The following is a 13,646-nucleotide window of genomic DNA, read 5'->3' on the forward strand; positions in this document are numbered from 1 at the left end:
AACAAAGAGGTAAACAACATGAAAAATCGAAAGAAATATGATATTTCAATAACAAAGTTGTTTTTTTGCCTGCGTCGTTGTATAAGCTCAACCTTAAATCAAAAATTATTTTTTTCTCAAATTTCTATATCATTTTCTTTTAGTAAGAAATGAGTCACATGAACTAGTTGATCAACGTAATAATTAGGTTTACCCAACGATGCATAAATGATCTATTAATATCGTCGTTAATAATAAATTTGCGAAAAACTAGCGAAGTTTACAGGAATACATTTAGTTTAAGCGATAGTGAAGTATAATTACGTCAAGTAATTAAGAGTAATGATGATATTACTACGTCTGGACTTATTTTTGAAACTGGGGGGGCGCCCAAAACGATAATGTCTAATATCTTTCGATTTATACTTATTGGAGTCGAAAAGAGAAACTTTCTAATAAGATTATTGTATTCATTATGATATATTTTGGAATCAAAACTGTTTCTTAATCAGGTATCAATCAAAAACTAAGTTCTAAACAATATGCGATCCTATAAAATTGAATCGGTAGGTATCATTTATATTTAATGTTGATAAAGGTACTGATATTAATTGCAACGAAATTATTTAGAGGTTGGAGAAAAGACATTGGTGTTTCCGGTTGTATCGTTCGTTCTTTTGGTAAAATATTTAATAAAGATTTGGGATAAAATAAATGTGTTCAATTTTGGCTACCAAACCTAGAAATGTTTAAAAATGACCCTCATTGTTAAATATGATTCTATCCACGAACCAGCATTTACTTTTTATTGCTGAATAGTCCATATGACAAAATTTTCTTTGTTGTACATGGTCTGTAGGCAGAATTTATTGAGTCAAGGTAAAATTCTTCGACTTTAAACTTTAATTAAGTTTTTTGCGCTCGTATTCTTTTATGGTTTGAGACGGTCAGCATCTTATCTTTTTGGTGCCTCTACAACATCATTTTTATTTTTATTTGAGTTTGATTGAAAAAAAAAAGGTTAATGATAAGAATCTTTGAATTGAAATTTCTTGATTTTAATTGAATTTTAAACAGGATTAAGTGTTTTTATAAATTAAAAAGCGTATTTAATAACATTTTGGGATGTTCTTCTGAATTCTATGTATGAGTTATTAACTTTGATGATATTTATTTTTATTTAACTATTTTTTACACTAATTAAGTGTCGAAAACCAAAAATCGAAAACATGTTTATTGTTTAAGACAAATACAGTTTTTACAAGAACAACTTTAAGTTATTTTTTTAACATAAACAACATCCCTTAAAAAAATCTTACCTCAACCCAATTTAAACCAATTCTGAACCGGAACTAATTACAAAATCCCCCACCCCCGAAAACAAATTGGTCCTAATACCCCATTGGCCCAAGTCTAAAACCACCACCAAATTTTTTTGGGTAGATAAGGGATGTCTGGACTTCTTCAATTTACAGTCTTCTTAAATCTTCAAGTCATTAACGTTGTCTTGTGTGATATTAAACTTAGCAAAAATGAATCCTTCATCATCCCCAGTGTATGAGATGTCTTTACCTAAATCTGAACCAGTTGAAGAAGTTCCTCAAGAACAAATTTCTTCAATTAACCCAAGTGAAGGAAATCAAACCAGCCAGATTGATGTTATTGTGCAAGAAGCTTTACAAGTAAGTTCATAGTGATGATTTTGTTGCAACAAAATTTTAATTTTTCTTTTTCTTCTAATTATTTAGAGTTTGATGAAATGGTCAGATCATGAAAGTTATGACGACAATTTTAATATGACCACAACACCAAGCCCGGTTGATTTAGAACAAGAACAAACATCAATCGAATGTTCTTCAGATTATAAAGAATACACGGAATTTAATATGATTGGACGCCCCCAAGAAGCTTTTCCGCAACCTCAACAATACCAACCAAATCAAACGTGGATTAACTGGAATAGTAATTGTAATGGAATGATTTATCATCAACAGCCCTACAATGTACTTCAAAGTGATCAAATTCCAAATTTAATTCCTGTTTATGGTAAGTTATTAAATTAATTTTAGACTATATCATTCTAAAAATTTCTGTTCTTTTTAGATAATTTTTACGTTCAACATTCACCATCATCTCCTTATAACATTGTAACAAGTTCGACGACTTCTTCGACGAATACCACTCAATTGAAACAAAAACGACGAAGAACCGCGTATTCAACGGATCAATTGATAGCGTTGGAAAACGAATTCAAAGTGAATAAGTACATAAACAGGACGAGACGTGCTGAAATTGCGAGAGCGTTAAATCTTCCCGATTTGAATATTAAGGTGTGGTTTCAAAACAGGAGGATGAAAGAAAAACGGGAAGGTTCTGCTCAAAAATATCCCCTGATGAAACACGGTTTAGAAATGTAAATGTTGTAAAAATTTTTTGTACAAATCTTGTAAATATTCTTTTTTGTAAATTATGTATAAATTTAAATGTTTTTATATTAAAAAATTATTAATAAAAAATAAATTAGTTTCTTTTTTCAACAATAACAATGATATATTATTACCTATCTGTAAAAGAAGATTGTTTATAACGTTTACATTGCACGCTTGTAAATCGTAATAAAAGGGGCTTTATTGGAAAACGTTTTATGATCAATATGTAAAAGATGTCACGTTTTCGTGTTAAAAAAAATGGTGAGTATGATAACGATGTTGCGCCTTTATTATAGGTGGTGTGATTATTTTTCGGTTCACAATTACGTTCCGATTCGATTCAACAATATCTCCAATTTCTAGAAGCGTTGTTTAAAGAATGTCGTTTATAAATTGGAAGAAATGTTTGACGGGACCAAAACATCTTCTTAAACTAATCGCGATTATTTTGTGTTTGTGTGTTGCTTGTTATCAGGTAAATATTTCTTTGTTTCTTTAGAACGTTGAAATAAGTGTATTTAAAAAATTAATTTGTTTATTTTTTTTAAATAATTACACAAGTATACACAATTTTGGACCTGAGCAACCAAATGTTACTTCTAAGGTAATTAGGGCGCTCAATCCGAATATATAATCCTTTTTTAAGATTGATTCTTAATAAACCTAAGTTTGATGTGTTACAAGCGGTATAGAGGAGACGTCTGTTTTTTTTTTGCGAATAACAAATACGACTTGCCAAATAATCTCACACATAACGATGTTCAGTTGCACAGTTGTCTCACAAACACAAAAAGACAGCAAAATTTAGTAAATGCAGATTGCCTTCCCATCAAGTATCCAATGACCTTAGTAAAAATATTTAAATCAATTCAAATTTTCTAAAATACAAATGTTTTAGTGATGCTAATTGTGTTTGGTATTGACTAAGATTGTAGGCATTGTGTCGTAGCATCCTTTTTATTCCAACCCAACTCAACCCATTATCTGTGCCGAGCATTAGTCATCTCATCCCTTGTATTAGTTTTTCAAAGTACTTCGTCGGTACAGACTCAAAACATTCCACGATCCACTACTTAGTTAAATCGTTGCAATCGTCGTCTTCTTGTAGGCCGTCCATACCGAGACTATTGATCAGTTTTCATAAAGTCAAAAAGCATGGCATCTTAAATGTTTTTTTTATTAAACATATAATTATCACCGGTTTTTCTAAATTCATCTTTACTTTTTAGCAATTTTAAAACAATTTATACTTAATACTCAAAATCCAGAACCAATGTTGACGCAAACGGATTGCATATTCACATTCAGTGAATCAAATTACGTTGAGAATTGTTCTCATTTGGTCGTGTCTAAAATTTTATCGGAATTTGTAAACTTGTAATAACAATTATTAATAATACCTAATAAAAAATTAATTATTTTTGCAGCTTTCAGAGTGTTTCTCCAAAATTCTTCACCCACCAGTTTCGACTTATTACAACTTTGACTTAAACGAAACTTTAAGTTTTCCCGCTTTAACAATATGTAGAAACCCAGCGTTTAAAACTGGCGTTTTATCGGTAATTATTTATTAATTAAAATTTTGTCGATTAACATATTTTTTTAGAAATACAACATAAGTTCTGGCGGCCCAAAATATTCACAAGCTTGGAGAAACTTTCAATTTTCGAAATATAAAATGCAGGATTTTTTTGATGAGGCAACTTATTCTATAACTGAAGTTTTTCCTTTATACGGTTTCGATACTTTAACAGCGAGTAATTTATATTTACCAAAAAAATTGTTTTCTTTTATTCAACTATTTATTTTTAGATGTTATAACATCGTCGTTTTTACACGCGGAGTTAGGGAAATGTTTCGTTTTTACCCCAGTTAACGAAACAACTTCTTGGTCATCAACGGGATATTCGTTTTACTTGAACCACACAGAAACAGAACGAAAATTAAGTAAATACGGGGTGTCTTTATCGGGATATCACGTCCATATTCACGATAGAAAAGACGTTTATATGAGTAAATTATTTCTTAAATCTCACCTTTTATTTAAACTAATTAATTTTTGATTTTAGTCCCAAAATTCATTGATCACAGTTCCGATTATTTTTATATTGAGAACGGAGAGGATGTTCGCTTAAATTTACGCGTCCAAAGTTTTATTCAATTATCGAGAAAAGAAGAGTTTTGTAACGATTCTTATGATTACAGTAAATCTTTATGTGAAACTCGATGTTATTTTAAAAGGATAACTGAAGAAATTGGTTGCAGCACGCCGTGGTTGGTTAACGAAAATTTACCTCAATGCGATACTTACAATAAAACGAAAGACTTAATTAATTTATACGATGGGTAACCTCTAAATGAATTCTATAAATTAATTATTATTAATTAAATAATTTTTTTAACAGCGCTGGAAAAGATTATATAAAACAATGTAATTGCCCAAAAGCTTGTCGAATCAATGCTTACACTTCATTTTTAGAAAATCGCCGCGATATCGATTTACCACGAAGTGAATTATCGATAACTTTCTCGACGAATATCGTAACGTTGATGAAAGAGATTCTCGGTTACGATTGGAATTTATTTTTATCGGATTTGGGGGGTTCTTTGGGTTTCCTACTAGGAATATCGGTAATTGGAATAATTGGAACGTTGGAAAATTTTATTAACGCCATTCGGAAAAATAACGAAGAATTATCGCTTAATTCAAAATCGATGGCAAATGTAAACGAAGTCGAAACCATTTACGATATAAAAGAAATGAAGAAAATTAAACCTAACAAAGAATTTGTTATTGATAATAACAATCAGTATATACCACAAAAAGAAACGCACGATTTCGTATCTATTAATAAGTATTAAATTAAAATATGTAATTTCATTTTATGTACATACAAAAACAAATTAAAAATAATAAATGTCAATTTAAAGCAAGGAAACGTTTTGTTCATTAAATTAACGTCATTTTTCAGGACGGCACAAAAAAAACACGAAAGCAATAAAAAAGAAACTTTTCCGAGCTTCGAGTTTAAGCGAAACTTTTTAAATACACAACCGTGAAACACTTTGGTTGTTTACTATTTGCTACCTCCTCTCACAACGTCGGGGGCGGTCGTGGCGTTTGCGGTTTTCATTAGATTGCACTCAGGTTTTAATAGACTTGAATTTCTTTTTTATTACACTTTTATGAAAACATTTTTTATTTTCCTACTGATTTATTTTATTGCATCATATTTGTATTGATTCAAATTGATTATTTTCCAAAATTAAGAAAAGAGAATAAAATTTGAACGATATACTTGGATGTTATTTATGTGAGAAGTCGGCGTAAATTAAAGTTTTAATGAAATTTTCACCGTTCAGGAAATGAGCTCGCTATATTACGTGGTGCTTCAACTTGAACCAAACGACTTCGCCTCATTTGTCTTTTTTAAAATAGATTTTTTTAATAAAATAGGTTTTTTTTAATCATAGGTGTTTAATAAAAATCGTTTCCATATAAAATATTTTTAGTCTAAATCTTTGATGGTTACTTATTGATTTGTGTGTAAAAATTTTTTTTTTATTTTGATATTCAAGCTTAAACCGCTTGACCTCGAGTTTAAATTAACTGTACCCGGGAGCTGATGGTTGGTTGAATTATTAAATATCGTCCGTAATCTCGTGAGATAGCGTGGGAAGAATCCCATCAGGTGAAATTGAATGCATGCATCGGAAACTAGTTCTCGCCGGGTCCGTCATTAAATATCTAAATGATTCAAACATCAAACATTTATGATTTTTTAGTTCTTCCAGAAACAAGTGACACGAAACCTTATCTATTTATATACATACAGTGTATGACATCTCTCGTATGTTTATTTCGCCAATATGATTGAGTCAATTGGATAATTGGAAACATAATTGGAAATCACTGTGAGCATGTAGAGTTATCGGATCATTTGGTTTACTTTCAATTAACAAATACTGATTGTAATCTTGAAATCAGATGTTCCAAAAACACCTCCACATTTATCTTGATAATTTCAATCCGTGTAACAAGTAAGTATATTTTAAGAAACGCTTTGTATATTTTGATTTTCGATTCTGGATTGTTCCTACTCTGATACAAGGAATGGCAGAAGATGGAAGGTTTTTCAAAACGTTTTTTAATTGCTTAATTTTGTAACTAGAAAAAGACATGACAACTGACAGCATATTTTAAAAACTAACATCTGTTATCGTTTTAATTTTTACGTTACTCCATAGATGGCGTTCACAGTATAAAACATCACAAATGTTGACGTTTATTTTAGTAAAGTTGATTTTCTTAGTTTTTACATAGAGCAATATGATTCTGTATGTTTTAGCTTGATTATATTATACGATAAACTCGTAAACGAAGGTTTTTCAAAACGCTTTTTAATTTTCTAAGTAGCAAGGTCCGTAAAGTGTATTGTACTATGCGCTTTACGAACCTTGGTAAGTAGAAAGACATGATCAGACATGATATGACAACTGACAGCATATTTTAAAAACTAATATCACACTGTTACTATTTTAATTTTCACTTTACTCCATAGATGGCATCCACAGTATAAAAACAATTAAAAAACAACCAATAAATATTTACATCTACACTGTGTTAATTAAGTACCGTACCCGACGTAATCATGGCAAGTATGCAACCAAATACGCAAATAGCGTATTGTAATACCAATACTGTAATATTGGTTACATACTTGGAATGATGACGTCGAGTACGATAATTAATTAACACATTGTATTTCAAGAAAGTTGATTTATTTAGTTTTCGTGGTTTTTACTTATTAATGATTATTAATTTACATGCATATTTAAAACTTTATATTAAATCCGTATCTTCCTGGTTAATACTTATGGTTAAAAATCTTCCTGTAGTTTATCCTTTAAATCTTACCAAAATACATACAATATTTTATCATACTTTATCAAATAAATCTAATTTTCCGATTATAAAAAGTTATTGAAACATATAATCCCCGTAACCTTCGCCCCTTTAAAACAAGGCCGATTCAATGTCAGCAGCAAAAAATCCCTGCTAAGTAAACAGAATGGGGGTCACTTGATTCGATTGGATTTGAGTGTGTGGATTTTCTCAAAGAATACATCATATCTTGTATTTTTAAATCGTTCCGATTCTTTAAAATAAAATTTATTTGTTACTTTACAAGTAAGTTTGAAAAGATTTTTGAAAGAAACTTGTAAAGATTACATTTTGATGATAAGGTGTGCATATAAATCGAATCACTTTACCTAACGGCACCCATATTCTCAGTAATGTCCCATCGTAAATCTCATTGATAGCCGCCAGTTCGTTCTCCAATACCACAGGAAACTTGAAGTATAAATCATATCTCCACTATAGAGAACAAGTACTAACAAGAGTACTACTAGTACTAGTAGAGATAGTTTGTAGTAATACTGCGGGTTGTAAAGTGAGTAAAGATTTTCTCGCGGGAGGAAACCTCAGGTGTTCCATCCATAAATTTAAATAATTTGAAAAGATGATAGATCGCAAAACCAAAACGAGAAGTGAACATCTTCCTAGAAGAAGATGTCGTTCGTCTCGATTTTCGCTCCCCAAAGTTTAACGAATCGTAAGGGGATGATGGTGAAGGGTTGGGGAAATAATTAAAGTCATATGGTGGCAGTTTGAACAAGAAGGTGCGCTAATAAATCGACCCTACCGAGGACAGTCTAAAAGAGAACTTCTAACGAATGGCCGTAATTGCGTCGCTTAATGCGCGAAATTGTAGCAAATTTGAATAAGGAAAGGATTTAAAGCGGAATGTACGTCCGGTGGGATATTTTCTCCGGGAGTATTTCGCTCATTAACTTTATTCCTGTAACAAAAGTATGTACGTCTGGTTTAAAACATGCAATCTCAACCAGAAACAAGACAATTTAAAATTTTGTCATGTTGTATAAAAGAAAACTCAAAGAAAAAATAATTTTTATTCACAGAAATACTAAACAAGCTCAAATTAAACATAATTTACTCGCAAAACTGGAATGTAAGTAATTACTCCCCCATCTAAAGTGGATGTAATTTAATCTTAACGTACTTTCTACACCATTTCTACACATGCAAACTCGTTTTACTTGATTAACGACTATTTTAAGAAGCACTTAACGAAAATGTTTTCTTATGGAGGATATCGAAAATGGAAGGGAACAAAACCAAGTAGCACATAACATAGCCGTAGGATGTATCACTAGATCTGATAAGAGGTAGATTTACATTTAAATTTGAACCTTGATAAATAGGTTTCGAGTGCTGGGGGCGAAGGCGTAAAGTATGAAACATTAGCGGGTCTCGCACATAATGAAAATGCAAATGACCATGCAAATGGCGCATTATGACGCCTCCACGATTTACGCGGTGTTTATTTACGTAAGGTAATAATGAGATTACATATACCACATAAAAAAACTAACTAAATTGTCGCTCCATTTTTATTTACGATCCTTTTCCGCAATATCATTAATTAAATCCCATAAAACCTAAATGTTTTAACAATACTAATTCATTTTTATAGAGATGAAGCGAAAATAAAACTAATAAACGTAGAAAGGTATCTATCAATCGCATAACGTGTGTGTGTGTTTCGGATTTTAATTTAAAAAAAATTCTCGACGACAATCTCTAATTGAATCTCGCAAAAACCAAATTGAAATTCTCTTATATTGTTTTTTTTTGCTATTGATAGTGTGTGTAGCGATCGGAAAACGGTGACGAACCCCGAGGCTATATTCTGTTTGTTACCCGACAGTCAGAGTATGTGATTAATTAAGTTGATGTAAGCGCGATACAGCCGATATTTGCAGGTATGCAATTTTCAGATTATTGAATACAAAGGGAAAAAATAAACTTTTTTTATTAAACTCTTTGTGAATTGTAGATGAAAGAAAATGGCTTTTATATAAAATACAGTCGAACCGTGCGTCTTCTCGTAGTTTCAATTGTTATGCAGCGCTAGACCAAGAACTAGAATCATTCTGGTTTAGCCGTCTTAAGAGACGTACGGCTGGATCTAGTGTTCGTTCTAGTTTTAATTGTTGTTCAGCGCTGACGTCACGAACGGGCCTTCGAGCTGTGCACTTGCTACTTAGCTACTTAGACTGAACGCAACGACGTAGATAGCTGTCCGAATTTGTGTGCATTAAAATTATTCGTTCAAACAGTTTAAAGTGTAAATAAAATATGTTGCATATAATGGACACTCCCTTCCCCGTATTAATCTGTTATATCGAGGTTTGACTGTACTTATATATTTATAATTATCCTATTTAACCAACTCCTCCACCAAAATTTAGAAAATCTTCTTCGTAAGTCGTGGAATCTCCGAGAACTTTTGAGTTTGAAAGATCCGGGTCAGAATGTTACTTTTAACTACATCTGCTGTCGGACGGAGAGGCTATTTGATTAATATTCCAGACAGCAAGTCCAATTAACTAGAACAGCCTTTTTATGCAACTTTACTTACTATCGACCAACCGAAAGGTCAGCACAAATCTTTTTTTATTGTACCTACTTAATCTTTCCCTTTCCATTTGAACGTTTCCGTTTCAGTTTTCAGTTTTCAATTTTTTTATGTTAATTAAAATTTTGCAACGGCGAGTTTATTTCGTTTAACTATCGAAATATCTCGTCCGTTTCGTACCCCGGCACAAAAACTAATTCCGCATTAATTGCGCGTGGTTACGTTTATTACGGCTTTGTCGACGATAGCTTGTAGCGTTACCTTCCCTCGCGTAAGTGTAATGGGAAAATACCGAAATTGCGACGTGAGGTCGTAATCTGAAATAACCGCAAAAGTCGACGGTCATTTCAAAATGTACCTACTTCGCAAAATCGTCAAAAATAAAATTACAAAACAAACTTAAACATTTTAATTGGGTAATTGGTACAAAATCAAAAGTTCCGGTAGGATACATATCGAAATGGTAGAATTTCACATTTATATGGCTTTGATGTACGATGTTTCTAAATTGATGCGAAAGATTTAAAGGATGATTTTTCAGGCAAAATTAATATTTTTTTTACTCAAAACCCCTTTCTCTCCAAGTACCAAGTATCTGACTAGAGTGTGTTCCTAAAAGGACGCCGTGCTTTTATTTTACCTACATAAAGAAGTAAAGGCGCGACGTCCAGTCTAGAACACACACCAGCACTATCTTTTCAGATTGGACGAAACCTTCTTCTCAAGACCCGCTATAAAAATCGTTTTAACAAGTGGAACGAAAGCAGGTTTGGCACAATTAAAGTATTAACTCAATTTTATTGCAATTCGATGTTTATTATCCCACCGTTTTTTAATCATTTAATGTTAAAAAAACTACTTACAGATAAATTCAAAAAACACTATTACGTCAATTTGTACGAAATTTGCTTGTTCAATCTTTTGTAACGTTTGCAAATTTAAATCCTAAGGGAATAGTTAAAACACCCCCAAGCGAAATAACTCCTGAACGTTCTCGCGTAACGATCTATTTGTTGTAAATGAAGCCTTATGCAGTCAGTCGCGGTGAAAAGCCGGGGTAAATTTGCTTTTCATTGTTGGGAGATTCGTTTCTTTGGTTGCGGTATTGTAAATTAGACGTTTAATAAACAGGAGAGTGATATTTTTTTCTACGACTTATGCGTTAATTTGAAAATTTAAATTAATACGTTAAATTAAATTGTTATAATGAAAACTGTAAAGTGTCGTTTCCATGCCTCGACAATTTCGAAATATCGCAAGACCACGCCTTCGTCTCTAAAGAAACCCTGGTTTATCCGCATTATGTTTCCCAAGCGTTACATTTCTCTGAATCACTCTCCCCCAAAACCCGGAAGGAGGACGTTTCGTTAACAACCCAAAGCAAATGTGGAAAGTTTCCAAGTTTCACACATTTAACACCACGACAATTACTACAACAAAACCACTCTCGTAATAACCAAAAGATATTTAAAATCAAAATTAAAAATTCTTTTCTTATATGGAAAGAGGAAAAATAACAAATATGTAAACTAAACCGATATGTTTTATTTATTTATTTATTTATGCAACCGTTTGAAAAGAGGGTTGGTTTGGAGTTTCAGTTCCCTTTAGTACTTATGCAGGTGATCGAAAGGGGTGTTGTAAACCTGATCGATTATTCTGATCAGATGGTGGTCCTCGGTAAGATGTGCAGCAGCCCCAACAGCTAGCTTCCGATACCACCACGACGTAGAATAGTTTATGACCCTAAAACTCTCTGCACATGCATTGAATCGCTTAGCGTGTATACGCGCGTTTTAGATGGAGAGATGTGTGTTAGAGGAGGAAGGAAATGTAACGCACATGGAAATATGCTAATCGGGGATGGAACGTGCTACAAATTGATGCCGTTCGTATACGTGAAACGTTTCTGCAACGCTAACAAAACACTTTGAAACGGGTTGTTTGTTGTTCTCAAGCTTAATCTTAGTCGAGAAAATCCCTGAGTGTAATATCTAACAACGAAATTTAACTTACTTTTAACTTTCATTTTAAATGTTCTATTAGATTTAGATGTATATCTCTTGGGTTACATCTCGAGGTATGTTTAAATTTCGTTATGGCCCACGGATACTACAACAACAACCCGGCGGTCCATGATAAATTGCCCATCCCTTTGGTTACGTAGCGGGGCCCTCATGTCGGATTCTATTTATGTCCCAGGATGGGAAAATAAGCTGTCCAGTTTTAATCCGCCGTGTGCAATTCTCGCAAAATTTATGACCGACCAGATTGAAACCCAATTGAACGAAACGCGGTCGTCCTCGAATCCGTATAATTGCTCCCAGCATAAATCAAAGAAAATATTTTAAACGATTCATTTGGCTAAATAAATAAAAGATTTTAAGGAATACAAATAAGTTTTCGAAAGTAGTAAGAGTCTTATATAATTAAAGTTCAATATTGTAAATCAACCGTGAAGATAAGGAGTTGGTAGGCTGCGGGAACGCGCTTTTTAGAAATTCAAATAGGGACTGAAGTTTAAATTAAAATGGTCTATAAATTATTCGGTCGGCTCCCCGTCACGTGTAGTCCATTTAAATTCTACGCGCAGAAAGCGTCTGCTTACCATTAGAATTTAGCTTTCTCACTTCCTCTTTCTCTTAACACCGAGAAAACTTCACTTATAAACTTGTAAAAATTAAAATTTTAATTTGTACATTAACCATTATTTAAGTTAACCTCATTTTCACTTAATCGAAATATTATCATTATCACCTTTGTGATTAAAATGATTTTTTTGCAACACAATTTGTATCTTTTTATCAAAATGTCAAATCAAAATTATTTGTTGTGCCATATTATATCAGGCTGATATTCTCGCTGCCTTATTTGCAAGATTCCTCACCATCCATCAGCTGCCCGATGCTCGACGATTCCAGCCCTAAGTAGTTAAACGTCATTACTTGCTAATTTGCATCGGATGAGGTTCTTAGAAACTGCTATCGATTTGGTCTTCTCGCACTTCTTTTGAAATTTGTTAACTGACGATGAGGTTCGGATAAAAGTTATAATTTACTGCGGTTTTCTTATATTCAGGAACAGCAACCAGGTCTTTCCTCTATTTCAGAAGAATTATCATCAGCATGATTTGGAAGCAGTTCATTTTCAAAATCTAGATTTTCATCTGTGTCTGACAAAGCTAAGTCACCTTTATGTTTATTCAAGATTTCTATTTCTGTTTCTGTAGGAGTGCATTTTTTTACATTAATGATTCTTCTTGAATTCAAGAGAAAAACTAATTCTCTGAATGTAATAAAGATGTTTATACCCATTTAAGGTCCTTTTCTCACCTTTTTGATATCTGTTTGCAAGGTGTTTAAAAATAATTAATTTAAATATAATAAATACATCTTGTTTGAACATATTGTTTGTGTAAAAGTTTCTAGTTTATATCTAAAATTACATAATAATAATTTAATGACTAAAATTTGAAAATTGAAACTGAAAATTTAATGAGATGATATTTTATTAAATCATTAATTGGTACAAAAGGTGTTGTTAATTACGGGTTATTAACGGATTTTAACGCGCAGGCAAACAATGTATAACTCACAATATAAACGGGAATGGGGTACTAAACCAATCTGGCTCGTAAAGTTATTATTTCACGGGCCGTTTGATATTTACAGCGATGGTGAATTGAGTGTGTGTTTGGGCGCGCATTACCCGCTACCGATTTGGTAGATGTAGC

At 32.3% G+C, this 13,646-nt stretch overlaps 2 protein-coding genes across 2 annotated transcripts; both read left to right on the plus strand.

The window, feature by feature from the left end:
• Window positions 1-1,511: 1,511 nt before the first annotated feature.
• Window positions 1,512-2,396, plus strand: LOC111415690 (uncharacterized). The gene is made up of 3 exons (XM_023047510.2): window positions 1,512-1,661; window positions 1,728-2,025; window positions 2,083-2,396. Exons 1-3 carry the CDS (start codon window positions 1,512-1,514, stop codon window positions 2,394-2,396), a joined length of 762 nt encoding a protein of 253 aa, XP_022903278.1.
• A 359-nt stretch (window positions 2,397-2,755) lies between these two features.
• On the plus strand, window positions 2,756-5,270 carry LOC111415704 (pickpocket 17). The gene is made up of 6 exons (XM_023047523.2): window positions 2,756-2,883; window positions 3,836-3,967; window positions 4,015-4,165; window positions 4,221-4,421; window positions 4,478-4,754; window positions 4,814-5,270. Exons 1-6 carry the CDS (start codon window positions 2,788-2,790, stop codon window positions 5,268-5,270), a joined length of 1,314 nt encoding a protein of 437 aa, XP_022903291.1. The 5' UTR covers window positions 2,756-2,787.
• The last annotated feature ends 8,376 nt before the right edge of the window (window positions 5,271-13,646 follow it).

The sequence above is a fragment of the Onthophagus taurus genome, chromosome 6 (assembly GCF_036711975.1).
Source record: "Onthophagus taurus isolate NC chromosome 6, IU_Otau_3.0, whole genome shotgun sequence".
In the NCBI taxonomy this organism is placed as follows: Eukaryota; Metazoa; Arthropoda; class Insecta; order Coleoptera; family Scarabaeidae; genus Onthophagus; species Onthophagus taurus.